The following is a 20,021-nucleotide window of genomic DNA, read 5'->3' on the forward strand; positions in this document are numbered from 1 at the left end:
ATATATCAGTTCACCACTATTAACACAGGAAAATGTACACATTTGGAGGGAAGAAGCCAAGTCTGTAACTTCACTGGCTCATTGCAGAAGTGTCTCTTTCTAGAGAGAGGCCTTGTGCTCTAATAGGATTTGGGGCTCCAGGGCTGGAGAGCTATTCCCAGCTATGCCTTTGGCCAGTGCAGGACTCTAAGGACGTCAAGGACTTGTCACTGTCAGGTGCATGAGTGACATCAAGGCTCTGCTCTTTGGGAGGCTTCAAATCCCTGTGCAGGAGCCAGCAGGGATTGACGTTGGACCAGGCTGGCAGCTGCGTGCACAGCTCGGGAGGGGCAGCAGGGGGACAGAGCTGTGACACTGCACTGCCTGCGCTTTCCCAAGATTTATGAGGAGATTTTGGTGTGCAGACAGGACTGGGGAGGTTAATTATCCCTCTGTGCTGCTAAAACCTTGCTGAAGTACGACTGGTAAATACTTAGAGCAGCTGGAATGAGAGGGATTGCATCTGCTTTTTGCAGACATGGTTTTGATGCTGAGTTTTTGAAAAAGCGTTGGTTAGGGTTGGTAATCTGAAAGCTATTTGTATAGTTCATGGTTCCCTTAACTGTTTTACAGAAAATGTAGCTGCTCAAGCTTTTCATCAAATAATTTCCTGCTGTGAAATGCCACAGGCCCTCTCTTCCAAGGTCTTAGGAAATTAAGTAAACCTTGTAAGGGAAAACACCATTTCTATAGGGGTTTTTAATATATTTTGGTAAAAATGGGTTCCTTAGAGCACATAAAATACATGGTCCTTTGTTCAGCTGTGCTTTGAAATGTTACATGTCTTCTTAGTCCAGGTTTTCCTTTTAGTTTATGTTGGCTAATATATACATAAGGTGTTCCAGCGAAAAATACCAACCCAAAATACCCTCAAAGAATCCTGTCCATGAGTTCCCAAATATGCCCTTCCATTTGCTGTGATAAAACAAAAAAGATAATAATTTGATGCAGTCTGTTGTCTGAAAAAGGCTCCTAGGTCAAGTAAGAGGATGAAATGGGAAACATTTATAATTAATTTGCAGCGACTAATGGAAATAAATGGAAAGACTGCTCTGCAGTTTGGAAGTGCTAGTTGCTTATGGCTGGGTTGTAGAAAGAAGAAGGATCGTGACTAATTCCTTAACTTTTTGATAATAAACTTCTCCAAATTACAGCAAGGGGGGAAGAATCTCAGATAAAGCAGTTCTGCAGGTTCACATTCCTGACTGTGGAGGAAGTCTGCTTGCTGTCAAGAGAGAGCTGTCTGGTTTGGGTACCAGATGAGGGGTCAGATCCAAGACCTGATCTTGTTCCCATCATGTTGTGCGAGATCTCCATAATTTTCCAACATTTAATCTATTTCTAAATGTGTCTGCTTGGAAAATTCAGCAGCTTTCTCCCACTCTTGCTCCTCTCCTGGTTTCCCTGACCAGCATCTTCAGGTTCTGCTAGCCAAGATTAAGCTCATAAACACCTGGAGCTGCTACAGCATAAGATCTTGTTTTTCCATGCAGGAGAGTAGAGAACTATCCTGTGCTGGCAGAGTATCCTGGATGTGCTGCCTGCCTGCAGGAAGCTTCTTCAAAGCTTGTTTTGATTAAGGCTTATGACCAGACAGCTTTCCAGTTTTGTATGCTTTTATCACCATTCCCCCTAAGAGAGGCCTCAGAAATCATCCTCTGATTTTTTTTTATTTTCAGAGAATCATCCTGTTTGCTTTTCCATTGTCAATCTGCAAAGGTCCATGACCTCAGCCTGTACATCAGGCCCATTTTTCTCCCTCTGCCTTGTATGCAGCTGATAACTCCCTCAAATTCCTTCTCTGAGTTCTTAGTCTACTTATCCTTGTCCCCTGAAGAAGAATGTCCTTTCCATTAAATGAAGAGAGGAAAATAATTGACTCGATTTTCTTTATTTCCCTTTGTTGGATCTGAGGCAAAGAGGGATTTGATTCAAGTTGTCTCACAGCATTTTTGAAGAGACAGAAATGTGCCTTGATGTTGAATACACCGACTGGAAGAGAAAGAAGAGAAAAAAATCTAATAAAGGTTCCTAGTGGAGTAAGAATGTTAACAGCAAACTGTCCTACTGTCTTTGGGAAACTTGGATGAGCTGGTGTGACTTCATGTTCACTAACAAGAATTCTTGATAGCTCTTTCTGCTGGAGGCTGTACTGATCATAGGAGAAAACCAAATGTTTGACACATTTTTTTGAAGATAATGCAGGTCTCTGTAGTTTTATCACTTCATGAGGTGGGCTGTCTTTTTCTTCCTTTTTTTTTTTCTGCCTTTTTAAAACTTTCTAAAAGATGGACACCCTTTAATAACCAACACTGATCACTGAATCCTCTCTGTAGGTATTAGCTGGCCTACACCTTCTGAGCCTGGCACCAGCATAAAGCACGTGAATGATGAGTCAGATTTCTGTCCATGGAGCAGCTTGTGGGATCAATAGAGTTCTCCTCTTGTGGAGCACCATTTGTTTGCAGAGCAGCTGTTCCTATCTTGGACAAAATAGGCAGCTTCAGTTTCAGCTGCTGTCCTTGTGTTGGTGTCCTGGCTGAAGGTTTCACATAACTTTCAGATTTAAAGAAGCCCTGTCCTCAGCCACAGAAAAAGAAACCTGTATCATCTTGGGTAGAAATCCACCTGAGATTTGTCAATATTATTTTTTCTGGTGTTTTCCATCTAAAGATGCAATAAGACCTCCATTCTGTAACTCCCAAAGAAGTGGATTAGAACATTATTCTGACAAGGATCTCTTGAAGAATAAGAAATAACAATCAGCTCACGTATTAATAATAAAGACTAAATTTAATGTTTTTTTGGTTTTGATCATGCAGAATATCTGAAAACAAATGAGAGCTGGAGAAAATGAGTCTAGGCTCTTCTTTAATTTCTGTTTGAAGTTTTTTGATTGTTTGGGTATTTTTAACACTGTGCGTCTTTATTTTGTTTTTTTCCCACTTTTCTTTGAATGCAGGCAGTTTAAAAAAAATGTGTCTTTTAAAAAAAATTGATACTTGAGAAAGCATGGAATTCAGAGACACTTTGTCAGTGACATTTCTTGTTCATAGCTGGGAAATTGCTCCAGGTACTTCATTAAACAAAATACAAAAAGAGAAACAGGACTAATTTTAGATCTTGCCCTTCAGTTTCCTCCACCTCAGTTCCATGTGGAAATCCAACCTTGTTTATCCAAATTCTTTGCAAATGATGGTCTCTATTAGAAATGCTGGTACGAAGTACATTCTCACTTTGCTGCCTGCACCCTCAATATTTGCTTTTCATTACTAACTCTGAAGGTTTTCTGTCTGAATTTGTTATGGCTGTGACAACTTTTGAAATTTCAGGTTATTTGCATGGCAGCATGTTATTTAAAAAACATCTGGACAAACAAAATGGTCATATTTATAAACTGATGTCTGTATTAAAAGAAATTTTGGTTCATAAATCAAAACCAGTCTTTCAAGTGCTCAACGGTTTCATCCTCTTGTCATAGAACCACAGAATATGCTGAGTTGTAAGGGATCCATCAGGATCATTGAGTCCAATTCCTGACCCCACAAAACATCTCCAGAATGCCACCATGTTGTCCAAACACTCCTTGAACTCTGGCAGGCTTGGGGATTTGACAATTTCCCTGTGGAGATGATTCTAGTGCCCATCCACCCTCTGCCTGAAAACCTTCAGATATCCAGCCTAAGCTGCCCCTGATTCATCTTCATGCTGTTCTTCAGATGATGAGATTAATCTTAAGGAGAGGATTGCCCTTTAAGGCCACATCCATTTGGTAAGTGCAGGGATGTCAGCTCTGACGCAGCATTCCCCGAGCCTCAGTTATCTGGGAGGCTGCAAGAGTGGCCAGGGCAAGTCTCCTGGAATGCTTGCCCTTTTCCATACTCAGCTGCTTGCCCAGATGGAGCTCTGGGCTGTCCTTGCCATCTGAGCAGGAGCTTCTTGGCAGGGTCCTTGCCCTGCCTAACAGCTCATGCAAATTGATATTCTGTGAGGAGCAGTTACCCACCAGCTACAGAGCTCTGTGCAAACTCCTGTTCACTCTCATCCCCTGAGTAGAGGCCAGGCAAATTGGGACTGAATTGCTGCTTCAGTTTGGATCCTGGGAGTTTCTCTCAAGGATTTCCCTAATAAAAGCATGACAAATGTGTGGCTGTAAGAGAATGGGGAATTCTCCTTAGCTGAGCTCCATGTGGGAGCAGCCACCCAGGCAGGCAGGAGACTGACAGAAACCCAGCTGTAACACAGGAGCTGGGGCAAAAATTTTGTAGAGAGAAAGTGCATTTGTGTCTGTAAGAACTGCAGCAGCAAAGCTTGGCCTTTTTTCCTACTTCAGTGTTCTTCCTGCTCCTTCCCCTCAGAGCATCTTTACCACATCATTTGTCTCCTCAGGCCTGTTAACAGTATAGAAATGTCTGGAAAACTGCTGCTGCAGATGCTGCCTCAGCCCTGCCAGCAGTGGCAATGCAAAGAGATCTTACACAGGGGAAGCTGTGGCCATGGCTGTCTCTGTTGGATATGCTGTGAACACAGATAGTCTGACAGGCTCATTACAAGGAAAGGCTGAGAGGCAGATTGCTCCTTCCTGCTGGAATCAGACAGGAATTGAATTGAATCATATCTACAGCAGTGGTGGGAAGCTTTTGAAGTTGTAAAGTCATAGAATGTTTTAAATTGGAATGGGATCTTAAAGAGCATCTCATTCCAACCCCCTTGCTGTGGGCAGGGACATCTTTCCACTAGATCAAGTTCCTCAGAAGTCCATCCAACCTCAATTTCCAGGGATGAGGTATCCACAGATTCTCTGGCCAACCTGTGCCAGTGCCTTATCACACGCATAATGAGGCATTTCTTCATAATACTTAATCTAACCGTCCCCTCTTGCAGCTTAAAGCCATTTCCCCTTGTGCTGTCACTACATTCCCTTGTACAAAGTACCTCCCAGCTCTCTTGCAGCTCCTTTAGGCACTGGAAGAGGTTCTGCGGTCTCTCCAAAGCCTTCTCCAGGCTGAACAGCCCAAACTTCCTCAGCCTGTCTCCATAGCAGAGGTGCCCCAGCCCTCTGATCATCCTTATGTCCCTCCTCTGGACTCACTCCAACACATCTACATCTTCCTTATATTGTGAGCTCTGGGGCTGGAGGCAGCTCTGCAGTTGGGATCTCACCTGAGTGAGGCAGAATCCCCCCCTCCCCTGCTGCCCACGATGCTTTGGATGCAGCCCAGGACAATTTTGGCTTTCTGGGCTGTCAGTGCACATGGCCAGCTCATATCCAGCCTCTTATCCACCAGCACCCCTGAGTCCTCTTCAGGGCTGCTTTGAATCCCCCAGCCTGTGCTTGTGCTTGGAATTGCCCCATCCCATGTGCAGGACCTTGCACTTGGCCTTGAGAACTTCTGTGCTCTTGTACACGGGCTCAGCTGTAAACAGTGTGCTGGCAATAAATCTTGCATTCAGGTGGCCAGGGGCTGGTGTGGCCACGTGTAAATTGAGTTCACACAACTCAGAGCCAATTGTGGATAAGCTGTTCAGCATTGATGTAATGCAATTACTTAAACACTGCTGTAGGGGACAGTTCATCTGAGAGCCTGGTGCTAATGACAGATGTGACTAAAATCCATCCACGTTATCAGCTGCCTTTTGTCAGTGACATCAAACTGAGCTGGCAGCTTGCAGGACGTCAGCCAGCTCCAGCAGTTTCAACACCTTGGTAAAATTACATCAGCACCTTACGGTGGTGGTAGGTTTGTGCTGTGCCTGGCTGAGGCAAGCAGCTTGATTTCTCCCCCTCTTCTCCAGAAATAATGGTGATAGTTTTGAAATTGTAGTTGGAGATGTGTGTGCTGGTGGTTGGGAGGATGTGATGCACTGATTTGATTACAGCTAAAGGATTTTTTTGATCTTGTACAAACAAAATGTTACGCAGCTACTGTAGAAATGACTAAATCTGGAAGCTGTTGACATAAATATAATGCTGAATAATGAAGATTCCTTGCATTTCTCTGAGTGCTTTGTAGACAGGGCTTTTAGAAAATGTCCCTAATGATATTGGAGACAAGAGAATGATTTCTCTGGTATTTTTTTTAAATCCTCTTAGGAAACATGATTATCCTCAATAAGTAGTATTCTCGAAACCACATGTAATCCTCAGGGAGTGTATTTTAAGGCATATGTATTTATTTAACTCAGAACATCTCAGAATACATTCAAAACAATGGCAATCTGAGGTTAAATGTGTATTAAGTCATCTTCTGGTGCAGGATCATTTCCTTCCTTTGCTGGATGCCCGCGTGCTTAATCTGTTCTTCATTTGAGTGACTCAAGCTGTTGAGCTTCCCTGGCTGCTGCTGGGGATTCTTCCTAGAACCTCTCTGCTCTTACTGGAAAACATTCTTGTTTGTCAAGCTGGAAATCGTTTCCTGATCTCCTACAGATCCTCATTGTCTTGGCTCCCCTGCTAAGGCATCTCCCCTGATCAATTCTCTAATTTCTACAGCCTTTAAACACTTGCAGATAGCACTAATATTGATTCCTGTAACTGTATTAATAACAAAGCTCTTTTCATCTTACATATATGAAGCTTCCCAGCAGTACTGCAAGCCATTAAAAGTATTAGTGGCTTTATTTTGTGGAGGAATAATGTCACACAGAGGAAGATTGTAAATGAGCTACATAGATTTCACTCCCCAAAGCTTCTTCTTACCTATTTGGGCTGTAGTTTGTGGCTGCGACAATGAATAAATGTAGAATAATACTAAGAACAGAAAAAGGGGGAGGTGATCTGTGCAGAGTTTGAACATTGTATCAGGCAAAAAAAAAATAGGCATTTTTCCACAGTGTGGAAGGCATGGAGACAAAAATGGAAGGTAAGGGAAGACAAATTCAAGGCTTTTAGTCATATTTTGATTAGGTCAGAATAAGTCTGAAAACCAAAACTTGTGCCTAGGTTTTTTCAAAAGGATTCACTGAAGTGCTGCTGGCCAGGAAATTGGACATGAAGTCTTGCTGTCTGTGAGGCTGAGCTACAGCATTTCCCCAAGAGTTATGACTGTTCATCACTCAGAAAGTTGCACCTGCAGGTAGTGCTGGAGGTGATCATGGACAGAGACTCCTTAGGGCCTTCAGCCTGGGTGTCAGCAGGAAGAGTGGCTGTGCCATGGGTCTGCAGCACTAATCACAGGGCCTTTATTGACCTGACATGTTTAAAATTGTCCAGCATGCCCAACAGCTAGGATTCTCATTGCACACAAAAGGAGAAAATGCATTTTATTTTTTGGATTTGGACAATACCTGTGTCCTCAGATTATACCCCACTCTGCTGGTTTTCCAGGAGAAAGTAGAACTCCTTTCTTAAGAGGTAAACACTTGATTATTTCCATTTATGATGGAAGATGGGAGAAGAGAGAGAGAGAGAGTGCCCAGAGGCTTTTGGGTGTAGATCAGATGTTACAATCTTTAATATTGTTCTTCAGCTTTGTGCTGTTGGGAATTACTTAAAAATCCCCATCTCAGCAGTGAGTTTCATGCTGAAAACCAGAGCTTCTTCAGTGTCCATCACATCCTGTTCTCTGCCCCCTTGGGTGCTTTCAACCCTTATGCTTTAATGAATAATTCTCCTCAGTCCTTTTTCAGGTCACCAGTGTTATGTGTGAAATAAGCCAGGGAAGGAAAGAACTTGCCTTAGCCCTACCAAATACTTCCTCCAAACTCAATGCACTCTGGTTCATCACTGTGCTGGTTTTATACTCCTTCAGTGAGATTTTGGTCTCTCTGGTGATTTTGTGCTCAAAGTGATCTGAATTAATTTTGTCAAACCTTTCTGCACAATCCTTTATCAAAAGCTTGCTGAAGACTAGGTATGCTAATGAAAAACACATTAAAAATGCATGGCACGTGGGACAAATAACTGCTTCAGCTGTAAAAATATATTAGATGTTTTCATTTGGAATAGGCAGGATTGGGAAGTCTTTCTACCACATGCTTTTGATAAAGCTGTAAACCACTAAATGCAAATGGGCCATTGCGAATGATTAAAATGTAATGCTCCTAATGTTTCAGTAATTAAAAATGCATCCTGTGTTCTTAGCAGTGGAGTTATTACATGTCTTCCTGGCTTAAGTCAGTCAAAGGTCTTTGCTGCATTTTCCTGGCACATTCCTGAGCAGCACTGCTTCAATACCCGTTCCAATTTGGTGCAAACTGAATTAAACACTTGAAAGGTTGCTAGAAAGTTTTCTTTAGATTAATATTTTATTGAGCTTTGAGGAAATCCAAAGCCTCATATGAAAAGAAATTAAAGAAAAGCCTCATGATTTACTGCAGATTGTGAGTCTGTTTGTTTTTTAAGTCTGAATAATCATGGGATACAGTTTGTTCTGCTCTTAAATTGGATTGGATCCAACAGTATATCCTGGGTATTGACTGGGTAAATTCAGGTTGATAAATTCCCTGCTGTACAGCAGTTTCAACATCTGAAAAACAAGAGAAAGGTTCCTGATGATCTCTCCCTCACAAACACTGCTGGGGAGGACAAAAACGTGGTTTTCAGGTACCTCCTAGAGCCAGCCAGCCAGCAGCAAACAGCACCTGGGAGTTACAACACTTCCATTATTCCCTGTCTGCCTGGCGCATCCTTTCAGACCCGCTTCTAACAAACCCTGGATGCTTTTCTTCCCTGCTTCCAGACCCGGACACCGAGGTTTGCCTGCACGCCCTGCGGCTGCTGCAGTCGGTGCTCCTGGAGCCGGAGGTGCTGGCCAGGTCGGGCGCCGAGGTGCGCCAGACGCTGCCCTTGCAGCGCATCGTCGCCCTGGCCCAGAGCCGCAATGCGGAGCTGCAGGCGCTCGCCAAAGAGCTCCTCGAGGACCTTAAAGTATTTGAGTGCGAAGCGTAGAAGAGCTCTACAATTCTTACATCTTTCCTATATTTTTATGCTGCAAGAGTTGTTGGAAGATGGGCTTGACTGAAGAAAAGAACCAAACCAACTCTGCCTAAGTTCCTCTGGCAAAATCCTTTTCGGGAATTGGAATTAAGCCAACTAAAATCTTAACTTGGGTAAACCTGTTGGGTTTTAGATGCCCAAAGAAAACCTTGGGTGGTGTGGTAGAGGTGGGACAGGCTTAATTTCTTTGAGCAGAATTTTATTGATAATGGGTTTCCAAAATTCTGTGGTTATGTTCTGTATTTGCTTCTAGATGGGGTAATATATTCTCATTCCTTGATAACAGTTCACTGCAGAGGTAAACAATCCTTTTGGTCCATAAGAATTACTGTACTGTGAGGAAAACTCTGTTGCCTTTCATAACTCTTCTGTGTCAGAATGCACCCCAAGTTCCGGTTTTATTGTTGTTTCTCACCTCTCTCTTTCTATTGTAATAAAAGAAAACTGAAATTCTGTAGCATGTAATGGATTCTGCTTTCAAAATTTGTATTCAGATTCACTCTTAACTGCAAGTCAGGCTGGTCTGTTGCTGCCAGGCATGCTAGAAAATGGGCTATTGTTTTTAGAAAAGCCCTGAGAAGGGAAATAAATTGCTGTTGTCTGTGGTACCCAGTTGTGTGCTGAAGAGGCTAAAATGAGCTGCTGCTCTGTCATGAGCAGCATCACATCCCCTCACAACCCCGGGGTTTGTTGGAGCTTCTGAGTACAGCTTGCTTATCTCAGAGGTAAATACAAGCACTTGGTGCTAGATATTGGTAGACTTTACAATTTATTTAGAAAGTAATAGCATTCATTTCTATGATACCAGAAACAGAGGCAGTTAAGTGAGGCTGTTCAAGGGAACAGCAAATGAGAAGTGCTGTGCTGTGGTAGCACCTTTTTCCATACTAAAGTTACTGCACCTCATCTGGATACACAGTGTGTTAACAAAATACAGTGTGGACTTCAAATTACAGGAAACATGAAGTAAACTTCATAGGATTAAAATATTATGATTGGCAGACACCTTTAGAGGGAGAGCACTGCAAAATGTGTAAGTTAAGGTATAGAGCATTTCCCTTTAGGCTGTTCACAGAATGATGGATGTTTAGAGTCAGAAATGTAATAAATCATCTTGAAATTACTTGGCTCAGATGCTGTAGATGGTAACAGTCTGTTTTGGGGCTGTAAAATTAAGATTAAGATCTCACATACACAGGTGGGTTGCACAGGGTTCTGCCATGTCTGATTCAACACTACATTGAACGTACCAAGTGCAGATTTGTGGAAGGCTTTAAATCTTCTGTAAAGTGTGCTTTCTTTGGATTTGTTTTCTTATCTTGCTATCCTAGTTAATCCTCCTAGAGTTTAATCCTAAAGGGATCAAAATGATAATTGGTAGTTTCCTGGAATATCAACTCATGAAAGTGTTTGATTTTAAGAAACACTGAAGGGCATCATCCACTTTGCATTGAATTATCTGCTCACAAAGGTCTTTCACCAAACTTTGGAAGCCAGTAAATAGCAGAAAAATAAAAAAGTAGTTATGTGAGCAGAAAAGCAAATGGAGCTTCATGTCCTATGGATTTGAGATATTTCTTGAAAATTTCCCTGCCCTTCCCCACCTGAAACCAAGACCTTCCAAGAGTCAGTGTGGTGTGCACAAGCTGGGGGTGAAACAGGTGCTCATCACCAGGTCAGCAAACTGTGGTGATGGGCCAGCTTCAACCTTGTGAGAGGGACTGGCATCTGCACCTCATTTCCATGTGAAATCAGGAAACAAAGCAATCAGGACTGCTCATTGTGTGTCCACTGGCGTGGTCAGCCATGCTCCAAGTGGTGATTTGAGACACAGCTTTCCCCAGCAAGCTGCTCAGGTCTGATGATAATCTTCTTTCAACTTGTCCCAGATGACTTTATTTTCAGGTGTAGCTTGCCAGGACTGTTTCTTCAGAGCCAAATCATCAATGACCCACAAACCTGCAGAAAGTCTTTTTTATGTACAAAGTGTTTCATTATGCAGGACTGAAAAATAAGAAAAAAGTCACCTCATCTGTGAAATACAGTGTATATTTAAAAATCCTAGAGAGAAAAAGTATCAGAAACATCAGAGAAGAACCTGTGTCAAACAGTTTTCTAGGAAAGTCTGTGTGTTTTCCCTAAGCTTACTTTTTCTAGGTGTTCACAATTAATTGAGTTTATGGAAAAGAAAAAGACAGCATTTGAGGGAAACATCACACACAAGTCAATTCATAATACCTTTTTGGTTAGAAGAAAAAGTGTGACTGGAGTCAAATGATGTTGAAATAAGTTAAGTGGATAAAAGCCAGGGATAAGCCTGACCCTTAAACATTCCAGAGTATTTGAAATGTTCAAGGTGTCTTATACTTAAATGTTTTAGTGAAATGAAGTTAGATGGACATTAGTAGTTGCAGATTGCATGATGAGCTCTTAGATAATTCTGCTGTTTTTCAGGTTCTTTTCTTCCCTAATCCCTATTTGATGGAACCAGGGACCAACCCCTCCTGCTCTTCCACTGCTCTAGGGCTGGGTACAATTGGTTGAAGCTAATCACTGTGGAGTGAGGCCTGCAGCTTTCCTCACAGGAATCTCTTACACCCCATGCATGCTCTTGGACATGTCATGGTGGGATTCTCCCAGACCTTGGCATCTGGAATAACCTATTGATCTGCTCTCCCCCCACCAGCAGCACCAATGCCTTCTTTGCTGTTATTTTCTCCATCCTAAAACAGGTGGGAAGCTCCTGCCATTGGCCATAGAGGAAGCTGCAGTGACTTGTTGAGATGAGATGCCAGCATTTGAAATGGCTAAAATTAGGTGAGGTGAATCCTACCCTTTGGTGTCTATTTTGCAATAACAGATAAGAGCAAGTTTTCAGATTGCCCTATTGTTTGCAGACAGCATTTTATAACCTTGTGTGTTGATAAGCTCAAGAAATCCCTGTTGGAAGAGAAGAGTGTCTCAAGGCCTAATTTATCTTCATGTGGTTAGTGCTAGAAACTAGGCTATTAAGTGACTGTGGTTCTCCTTTGAGTCTCCCTTTCTCCTGAAAGGTATCTTTTTTTGGCAGGTTATGAATAAAAGAAAGTCTCTGAATAACAGAGACTGAAAACTCAGAGTGTGCCAAAGCTTTATGTATAAAGTTGAACAATGAGTGGCACACAGGACTCTGCATGACACAAGGGGCTGCTGCAATTAGGGACTGGTCAACAGATGCATTGTAAATCTCAGCTTTTATTTTGCTTCAGATTTGCTTAATTCTGAAGCTCAGGACCATTAGGCAGCTATATTGGTTTAAAATCAACAGCTCAGCCTGGACTGTAAGGAACACCAGCTTTGGAGTGTTGCTTATTTTGGATCCTTTTGAAAAGTTGGATTCTTCTGTGTAGTAATTGATTAACCCAAGTACTTAATTGATTAACTGCATTACTTGATTAACTGGATTGCTAGCTTACAGGAGTAAAGGGGGTTCACACAGTCAAAGCACAAGTTTCAGTAGCTGTGTTCAAAGTCCAGAGTTACTCCAGCTTTGCCATTTCCTCTGTTGCACAATCTCAGTGTCAACGGAGGAGAAAATGTGACTTTGGTGCCACTTTGAGATTATTAGTTACTCCTGACTTAAACCCATATAACTGAAAGCAAAGTTTGACTCAGGCTAATCTGTCTCAAAAGATGAAAAATCTGTTTTAACGACTTGTAGAAGAAAGTTCACAGTATCAGCTACACAATTAAAAGTGAACTTGGCTCCTTTCAGTCTGTTTACACCATACAGAGCCCTGGAATGATGCCTGTTTGCTGATGCTCCAGGGAGATACTGGGAGATACTCTTCATAGTTGATGCTGGTGGTAAATTAGATGCAAAGGAAAAATAAATGAGAATCCCTTAAACTTACTTCCTGCAGCTGAAGAAGTTAACTGTGTTATGTACTGCCCCACCAGTTCTTTGCATGGTATCTCAGGCTGGTGTTCAGGCTGGACCACGATCTAGCTGGAAAAAACTGGCAAACATCAGTAGAAGAAAGCAACCTGGTGGCTCTGTACCCTGTGCTGGGGGACAGGCATGGCAGCAAGAGGAGCCTGGCATCTCTGGAGGGCACTGTGAGAGCTTGGGTAGAACAGCAACCAGCTGTCCTGAGGGGAGGTGGTGTTTGGTGACATGAGGACACTGGCCCTTGCCCAGTGCTCATGAGAAAGGCAGTGAACTGGGGTTCGAGGCACATCATCCTGTTATGGTTGCTTAAGAGAGGAAAATAAGTCCCTTTTAAGGAAGAATTAGAGGAAGAATGGGAGATGTGACAATTTGGTCTCGTGGCCACAAGTGAACTTTCAGATGATTCAATTTCAGCTGGTTGCACCAGTCATTTAGCTGCTCCTTTGAGTTATCATTTGCACTTGTGATATGTGCTGATTAGCACAAATTGGCTTTCAGAATTGATAAGATTTTACAAGTCTTGCAAATAATGTATGATTCATCTCTACCGCCTCCGGTCCTGTGAGGACGCTGGAGGTGAGGAGAAAGGAGTTTTCCTGGGGAATAAGGAACCTCTTCTTTGCTCTGTTACCCCTGCCCAGTGCTTGTTTACAAGTTATGAGCTATGCACAGCATGGCTGCCCCTTCATTTCTCTTCATAGCATTTCATTTGCAGCTGCATCTGGCCGTGTCTGTGTTGTTTGTAATTTTCTGGCTTCTATGCAGGAACTTTTGCAACTGCTGGTTGCTGCTTGAATATGTGAGTTCCAAGTTACAGCTGATAAAAAGTCATTAGAGAGCTCTTGAGGTCATAGAGATTTAAACTTCTCCGATGCTTTATGATGACCTTTACAACCTAGAACTTGCTCAGTCGGAAGCCTTGAAAAGACTTTGACCAAATTGTAGTTACATATGTCATTTATGGGAACTATAATTTTTACTGTGGGCATGACTGCAGTGAGAGCACTTCAAATGCCAGGTCCTTCCAAAGGCACATGTTTGTCTGTGCTGCTGGGCTGCAGGTGGGAGAGGCAGCAGCCACCAAGGACAAGGCTGGCATGGGCTGGGGATGGGAAGGGATTGTGTGACCTGGGGTGGATGGAGAAGGTCAGCTCTGACTGAGCTGCCTACGTGCCTTTCATGCCACCTGAGTCTTGCTTTGAAGTTGTATGAAAAGTTTGAACTTTGAGTCTTGCTTTGAGGTAGGGGATTGGGTTGGGTGTTTAGGAGAGCAGGTGTTCTGCTTGGAGCTCTCTGCAGAAATAAATCCCTCCTTGCTTCTTTATCTTCACCAGGGTCAAATGAAGTGCAGCAGTCATCCTGCTGCAAAACAGAAAATAGAGAATATAGGGGGGAAAGCCCAGTTTTTGGATCTGCACACCTTCCTCCTGAGCAGGATCTGTGGTGTCCAGAATCAGTTTCATAGAATCCCAAATGGCTTGGGTTGGAAGGGACCTTAAAGATCATCTCATTCCAACCCCCTGCCATGGGCAGGGACACCTCCCACTAGACCAGATTGCTCAAGGTCTTATTCAGCCTGATCTTGAACACTGCCAGGGATGGGGCTTCCCCAGCCTCACAGTAAAGAATTTCTTCCTAATATCTAACCTAAATTTCTTCTCTTTCAATTTGTACCTATTTCCTCTTGTCCTAACACTATAGTTTCTGACAGAGTCCCTCTCCAGCTTCTCCCTTGTCAGACTCTGCTGTCTGAGAGTGGGCTGAGAGACATCACTTAGGGGGAGTGAAGTCTCTGAGGCTGCTGGAGGCAGGGATGAGAGGCTGGGGCAGACATGCCCAGGGTTTCAGCAGTGCTCCAGGCTCTTCTCTCTGCAGTGGGGCAGCATGGTTGTGCTCAGGCTGCCCAGGGGCACTGGGATACACAGTCCTGAGTGAGTGTCCTGAGCTGCCTGACTTTGGAGAGGGGACCGAAAGCACCAGGGCCTTGCTTGTGCCAGGAAATGGTGCTGGCATTTTGTGGGATGCCTTTCCCAAGGAATAAACCTGGGCAAAAGACAGGGTGGCCAACCTGGAGGGCAGCTAGCCATTGAAAACCCAAGCACATGCTCTCCTGCTGGCCTCCTCATGGGTTCCCTGGCAGCCCTTGCTGACCCTGGAGGTGTGTGGGCAGAGCTTCCCACAGGCAAAATGGGACTTCTGTGGGATCTGTAGCACATCATGGACCCAGAACATGGGGGGCAGGTGGTTGTTACCTCTGCTTCACGTGTGCAGACCCTCCATAGTGCTTGCAAGCTCCCCAGCAGGCACACACAGAAGCACACACGCTCTCATCACTGTATGCTTCACTCCACAGCCTGGCTGGGTGCAGCTGCATTTTGGAAAATGCAGCGGATGCATCATCCCGTGGCTGACGCAGAGGGACCCAGAGCTCTGCATGCACTCGGAAATTGTTCAGCAGCAAGAAGCTCCCGATAGCGTCTGCTCTTCCCAAACATCCTCTCTCCTCTTCATATTGCAGCAGCTGAGTTTTCCTGGGGGTTTTCACGAGCATCATCGTTGCCCTGGTGCAGCAGGAGCGTGATCCCTTTGAGACAAGAGCGGCTGAGTGCCGTGAGTCAGCCACATTCCAGTAAGGAAGCTCCTTCAGGAACCTCTCCAGCAATGATCCTGTGCAGCCCTGCTCAGCTCTAACAATGCTGACAGAGTGTAACACTGCCCCGGAAACCTGCCGAGACTGCTTGTCAGGCACAGCAGAGCCTCCAGTGCCCAGGCAGCTCAGCCAGCAGCAGACAGATCCTGGGTGAGGACGCCAAGGGAAAGGAGGTGCCCTCTTGGCTTTAAATGGCAAAGGACCAAACGGTGCCAGAGTCATTTCATGAGCACTGATGGCAATCTGGAGCACAGTCAGAAAAAAAGGGATGGCCTCTGGGGATCCTGAAGTCAGCTGAAAAGCTGAGCTGCTAAAAACAATAGCGCTGCTGTCAGTGGCTGAGGGAGAGGAGAGGTTTCAAGGGCAGATTACAAGCATGAGAGCACAGTGACACCGATGAGGGAGCTGCCACAGAGCCTGTAATGGAAAGCGTTGGTATCCCACAAGCTTTTGTCCCCGGAACGATGCACATTTCTCAGGATTGAGAGAGGGAGAGAGTGCACTTGCCATTAATTTTTAATTATAATGGAGTGTTCTCTAGTGATAGGGAGCTTATACTGCACAGGCTGTCTGCGTCAGGGGTTGACCCACTGGCAACCTTCTTAGTGATAAAGCTGTCACAAGAGGAGAACAGAGGGAAGGACAGGAAAGTGCTGCTAAGGCACTGCTATAATGCCACAAAAAAAAAGGGGAAGCATTACTACACAATCTAAGCATTTCCTCTGAAGTGCCCCACTAGTATTAAATTTCAGTTTCTTAGACCTGCATTCCAGTTTATATGGGCACAAGAGGATTGTACAGCTTGTGCTCCGTGGGTGGCCAGGAGACGCTGTCTCCATGGCTCCTGTTGGGGGCAGGAGATGCAGCCCTGGGGCCTGAGATAAACTTCTGAGCTTATCTTGGACATGGAGGTGTGGATTCAGTTCCCTGTGCGGTCACGGGCCTCCTGTGTGCACAGGTAAACCAAGTGGAGCAAGATTGCTGAGGGGCTGAGCTTCTGTTGGAGCATTCCTGATTTCAGAGGGAGTGTGCTGGAATGTTCAGTCCTCCAAATCAGTTTTCTGTTTTGGTTCTCTTTTCATGTAACTTCCCCTCCTTTCTGCCTTGGCGTGATCTCCTTTACCTGGACTGCAAAAAGTCTTTGTGGTAAGTAAGTAAAGTGTCCTGGCAGGAACAGGGAGGATGATGCTGCAGTCCAAGTAATGAGGGAAGGAGAAGAGGGAGCCTGAGGTGTTGAGGATACCCAGTCCTGCTCCCAGCCAGGTGTGTAGCTGTGACATGGCCTCTGCTGTACTGATAGTACTCCTGTGGTATCAGTGAGACCCCTGCAAGCTGCTAAAAGAACCCATCTTAAGTCCTACAAGTCTTTTGCAGCCCAGGAGATGTTGCTCCTGCCAGGTTACCAAGAGCCTTGTGGAAAAAGAGGCCCTGGGCTTTCAGCTCCTGCATATCTGCAGCCCAGCTTGTTCACAGCACTCTCAGTTTGTGTGAACTCTCTTCAGCTCATGCTATGAAAGCCTAATGTGGAAGAAAGCAAAAGGAGCAGCTCTTCTATTGCCCAGAGTGTTCCTGCTCTCACCACCATAAATTATGGGAGGGAGAATTTCCCCTGCACAGTCAGGGAGCCTGTGCTCCTCTGCCTCTCAGAAGGGAGTCTGCTAAGATCCTAAATAAGGATCCAAAGATCCGAAATTAAATGCTAAAATCCTAAATGAGAACGAAACAATCCCTCCTGGAGATCTTGAGGCAAGACAAAAGGACAAAGGGCATTCTGGAACTAAGAGGAAGAGAAAAAAGAAGCTTGCTTCCAAGGACTCAGCCCTTATGCACAGTGACGTAGAAAGAAGGAGATTCTGTTTACGGAGGAAGTGAGAAAGGAAATGAGTGTGGGGGAGGGATAAGCAGCTAGCCAAGGAAAGCTGGTCCTTGGGGACAGGGCAGAGAGGTAGGCCTGTTCCCTGGGGAGCTCCCCCTGGAGCAGAAACCTCTGTGGGTGGCTGCAGTGCCTGGGGGCCAGGCTTTGAGGAGACCTCTGTGGGCTGTGCTCTCCTTCCTGCTGCAGCACAGCAGAGCTGGCTCCCTTCCCTCCCCTGGGGGATCCTGGCTGGATGCTTTCAGAATGCTGAATCTGTTCATTCTTGAAGAGCTCAACTTCCCTGCAAAATAAAACGTATAGTCAAGGAGTAGGCAACCTAATATTTGGAGGATGTCTTAGGAACTGGAAAACGTCCCATGTGTTTTGTTTCTGATGCTAGCAGGAACCTGGAGAAACTGATTGGGTCTGCAGCGTTGTTCTGCCTGTGGATCAGCACCTCCCAGGCCTTCAGGCAGGCACAGCCCGTGGTAATGCTGCTCCTACACCTCATCCCCCAGTCAGGTCTCAAACCATTCCTTCCTTCCTTTCACGAGGAGTAACCTCCCCATCCTGCTGAGCCTTTGGCCAATGTGTCTGATCAGCTGGCAGCAGAGAAGCTGCAGTGATGCCACCCCTGAGGGGCTGCAAAGCCTGTCTTCAGCAACCAGGCTGACATTTCAGCTTCTCTGCATCAGCAGTGAGCACGGATTGCAGCAGAAGAAGAAGGGAAAATAGCAGCAAGAGTGCCCAGACTGCTGCCTAAAGTTACCCGGCCTGTCTGAGCAATAGGGCTGGGGCACCAGGGGCTGCCCAGCTGTGGCAGGGTGCCTTCTGTCTGCCCCATGGCCACAGCCTGCAGAGAGGAAAGCAGGCAGACAGGTGAGTGCTGTGAGCCTCTGTTTATCCAGACTCTCTCCCAAGGGCTCGCTGCAGTTCCCTTCCTTTCTCTGCCCTGCAGGGGATGCTTTGTTTTTTTTACCTTAAAAATCTCGCTGTCCTTGAATTCAGAATAGTAGCCAAGGCCAAGGATACAACAACAGGGGCAGGGAAGAAGGTCTTCCTGATTGTTGTCTGATCATGGGAATATCTTTGCATTTCTTGCCCTTTTTACTCTTTTCCATAAAGACAAGCATCTTCCTCTGTTCTCCTCTTTTTCCTCCCATGGCCATAAGCACTAGAAGATGTGATGAGTCTTTGTATTGGAAAAGGCTGAAAAGTGCTGTGTTGGCTCTGGTCAGCAGCACCTGATGCTGGTCTGATTTGGAGTTGTGTGATGGGCTTGCAGAAAGCACCTTCAGCTATCAACTGCAGGGCTTCAGAGCCTGTGCCACAGGGGGCCAGGACAACATCAACCATGAAATGCTGCAGAAGTAGCACTTATTATGTCCTATTTAATAGAGTTTCTGCCCAAAGCCAGAGCTGACCTGCAGCTGAGCAGCAGGGGAGCTGTGTGCAGGCAACTGGCTGGGTTTGGGGTGACTCAGCTTGCTGAGCATGTGTGCCCTCAGGTCTGGTCATTTCCCACCTCCTGCCTGATTTCTCTATCTTACAAAAATATTTGAAGAGCTAACTGAAAGTATGTGCTCAACAGCATGACACAGGGTATGGGTTTCTGTGAACAACCCAGGTTTTCTCTTGAGAAAACCAATGTGGAATGTTTGGGGGAAAAGATTGGATTAGGCTTTACTCTTTTTTCTCATTTGCAGTGTAAGACTTACAATACAGAGCAAAGCCAGCGGCACAAAAGGACAGAAATGGGACTTTGCCAACAGAGAACTGAAGCAAAATGTAACCTCAGCACTGATGATGTCATTTTCCAGATGAGAAGCACTGAAAGGCATTCCCAAGCCATTACAAATACTCTGCTCCTCACCTATCACTTAGGCAGAGCCAACCCTGTGTGTGAGCACTGCAAAGCAAATCTGTGCCAGTGTTCCTGCTGTACCAAGGCTTCTGCATTTGCCTGTGCACCCTGGAGTGTAGCTCTTGGCTCTTGTGGCTGGGATGCTCTGGAGTTCACTCCCAGGCAGTTAAAAGGAAACTTGCCTGTCTTTCCAGGAAAATCTCAGGGAAAGCAGTGGGAGGTTTTGAAAACTGATTTCTTTCCACATCTCTGTGCAGAGCAGCAGCTCAGGGCATTATTCTTGCCCTTGACCACACCAGCTAGTGAAATTTCCCTGAGCCAGAGTCCTTCTAGGTGGAAAGTGAGTGGAGTAAGAATGAAACTTGTATGTCTGCAGAGAAAACAATTATTGGTGAAAAATCCACCTTTTGATGGGCAATTTTTTTTCCCAAAACCTGTCTCCTTAGAGTTTTTCATAGTAGATAAAAATATGTCCCTGTGCAATGAGTGCAAATGGGCTTCTTGCACCTCTAAGGTGCCTCTCCCTGCAGGTGAGGAAGAATTTGAAGGCTTCTGTTGTGTATCTCAGTGAGGATGTGCCACTGATCCTTGCTCCAGCAGAATTAATATTTGCTTCATCTATTTAGAGAGGAATTGGAATCTTCTGCCATCTCAGAGGAACACTGCAGAAGGGTATGGTTAAAATCCAGCATTATGTGGAGCTCCTGGGAAGGCATCTCTCTCCTAATGATGACATTTTTAAAA

At 44.9% G+C, this 20,021-nt stretch overlaps 1 protein-coding gene across 1 annotated transcript in view; it reads left to right on the top strand.

Moving 5' to 3' along the window:
• HSF2BP (heat shock transcription factor 2 binding protein) overlaps positions 1-9,589 on the top strand; it is a 30,515-nt gene extending 20,926 nt beyond the window's left edge. The window contains exon 8 of the mRNA XM_021540010.3: positions 8,721-9,589. Within this exon, the coding sequence (XP_021395685.1) occupies positions 8,721-8,929 (209 nt within the window). The 3' untranslated portion in view covers positions 8,930-9,589. The remainder of the gene's footprint in view (positions 1-8,720) is intronic.
• Positions 9,590-20,021: the final 10,432 nt, after the last annotated feature.

Source organism: Lonchura striata, chromosome 2 (assembly GCF_046129695.1).
Source record: "Lonchura striata isolate bLonStr1 chromosome 2, bLonStr1.mat, whole genome shotgun sequence".
NCBI lineage: Eukaryota > Metazoa > Chordata > Aves > Passeriformes > Estrildidae > Lonchura > Lonchura striata.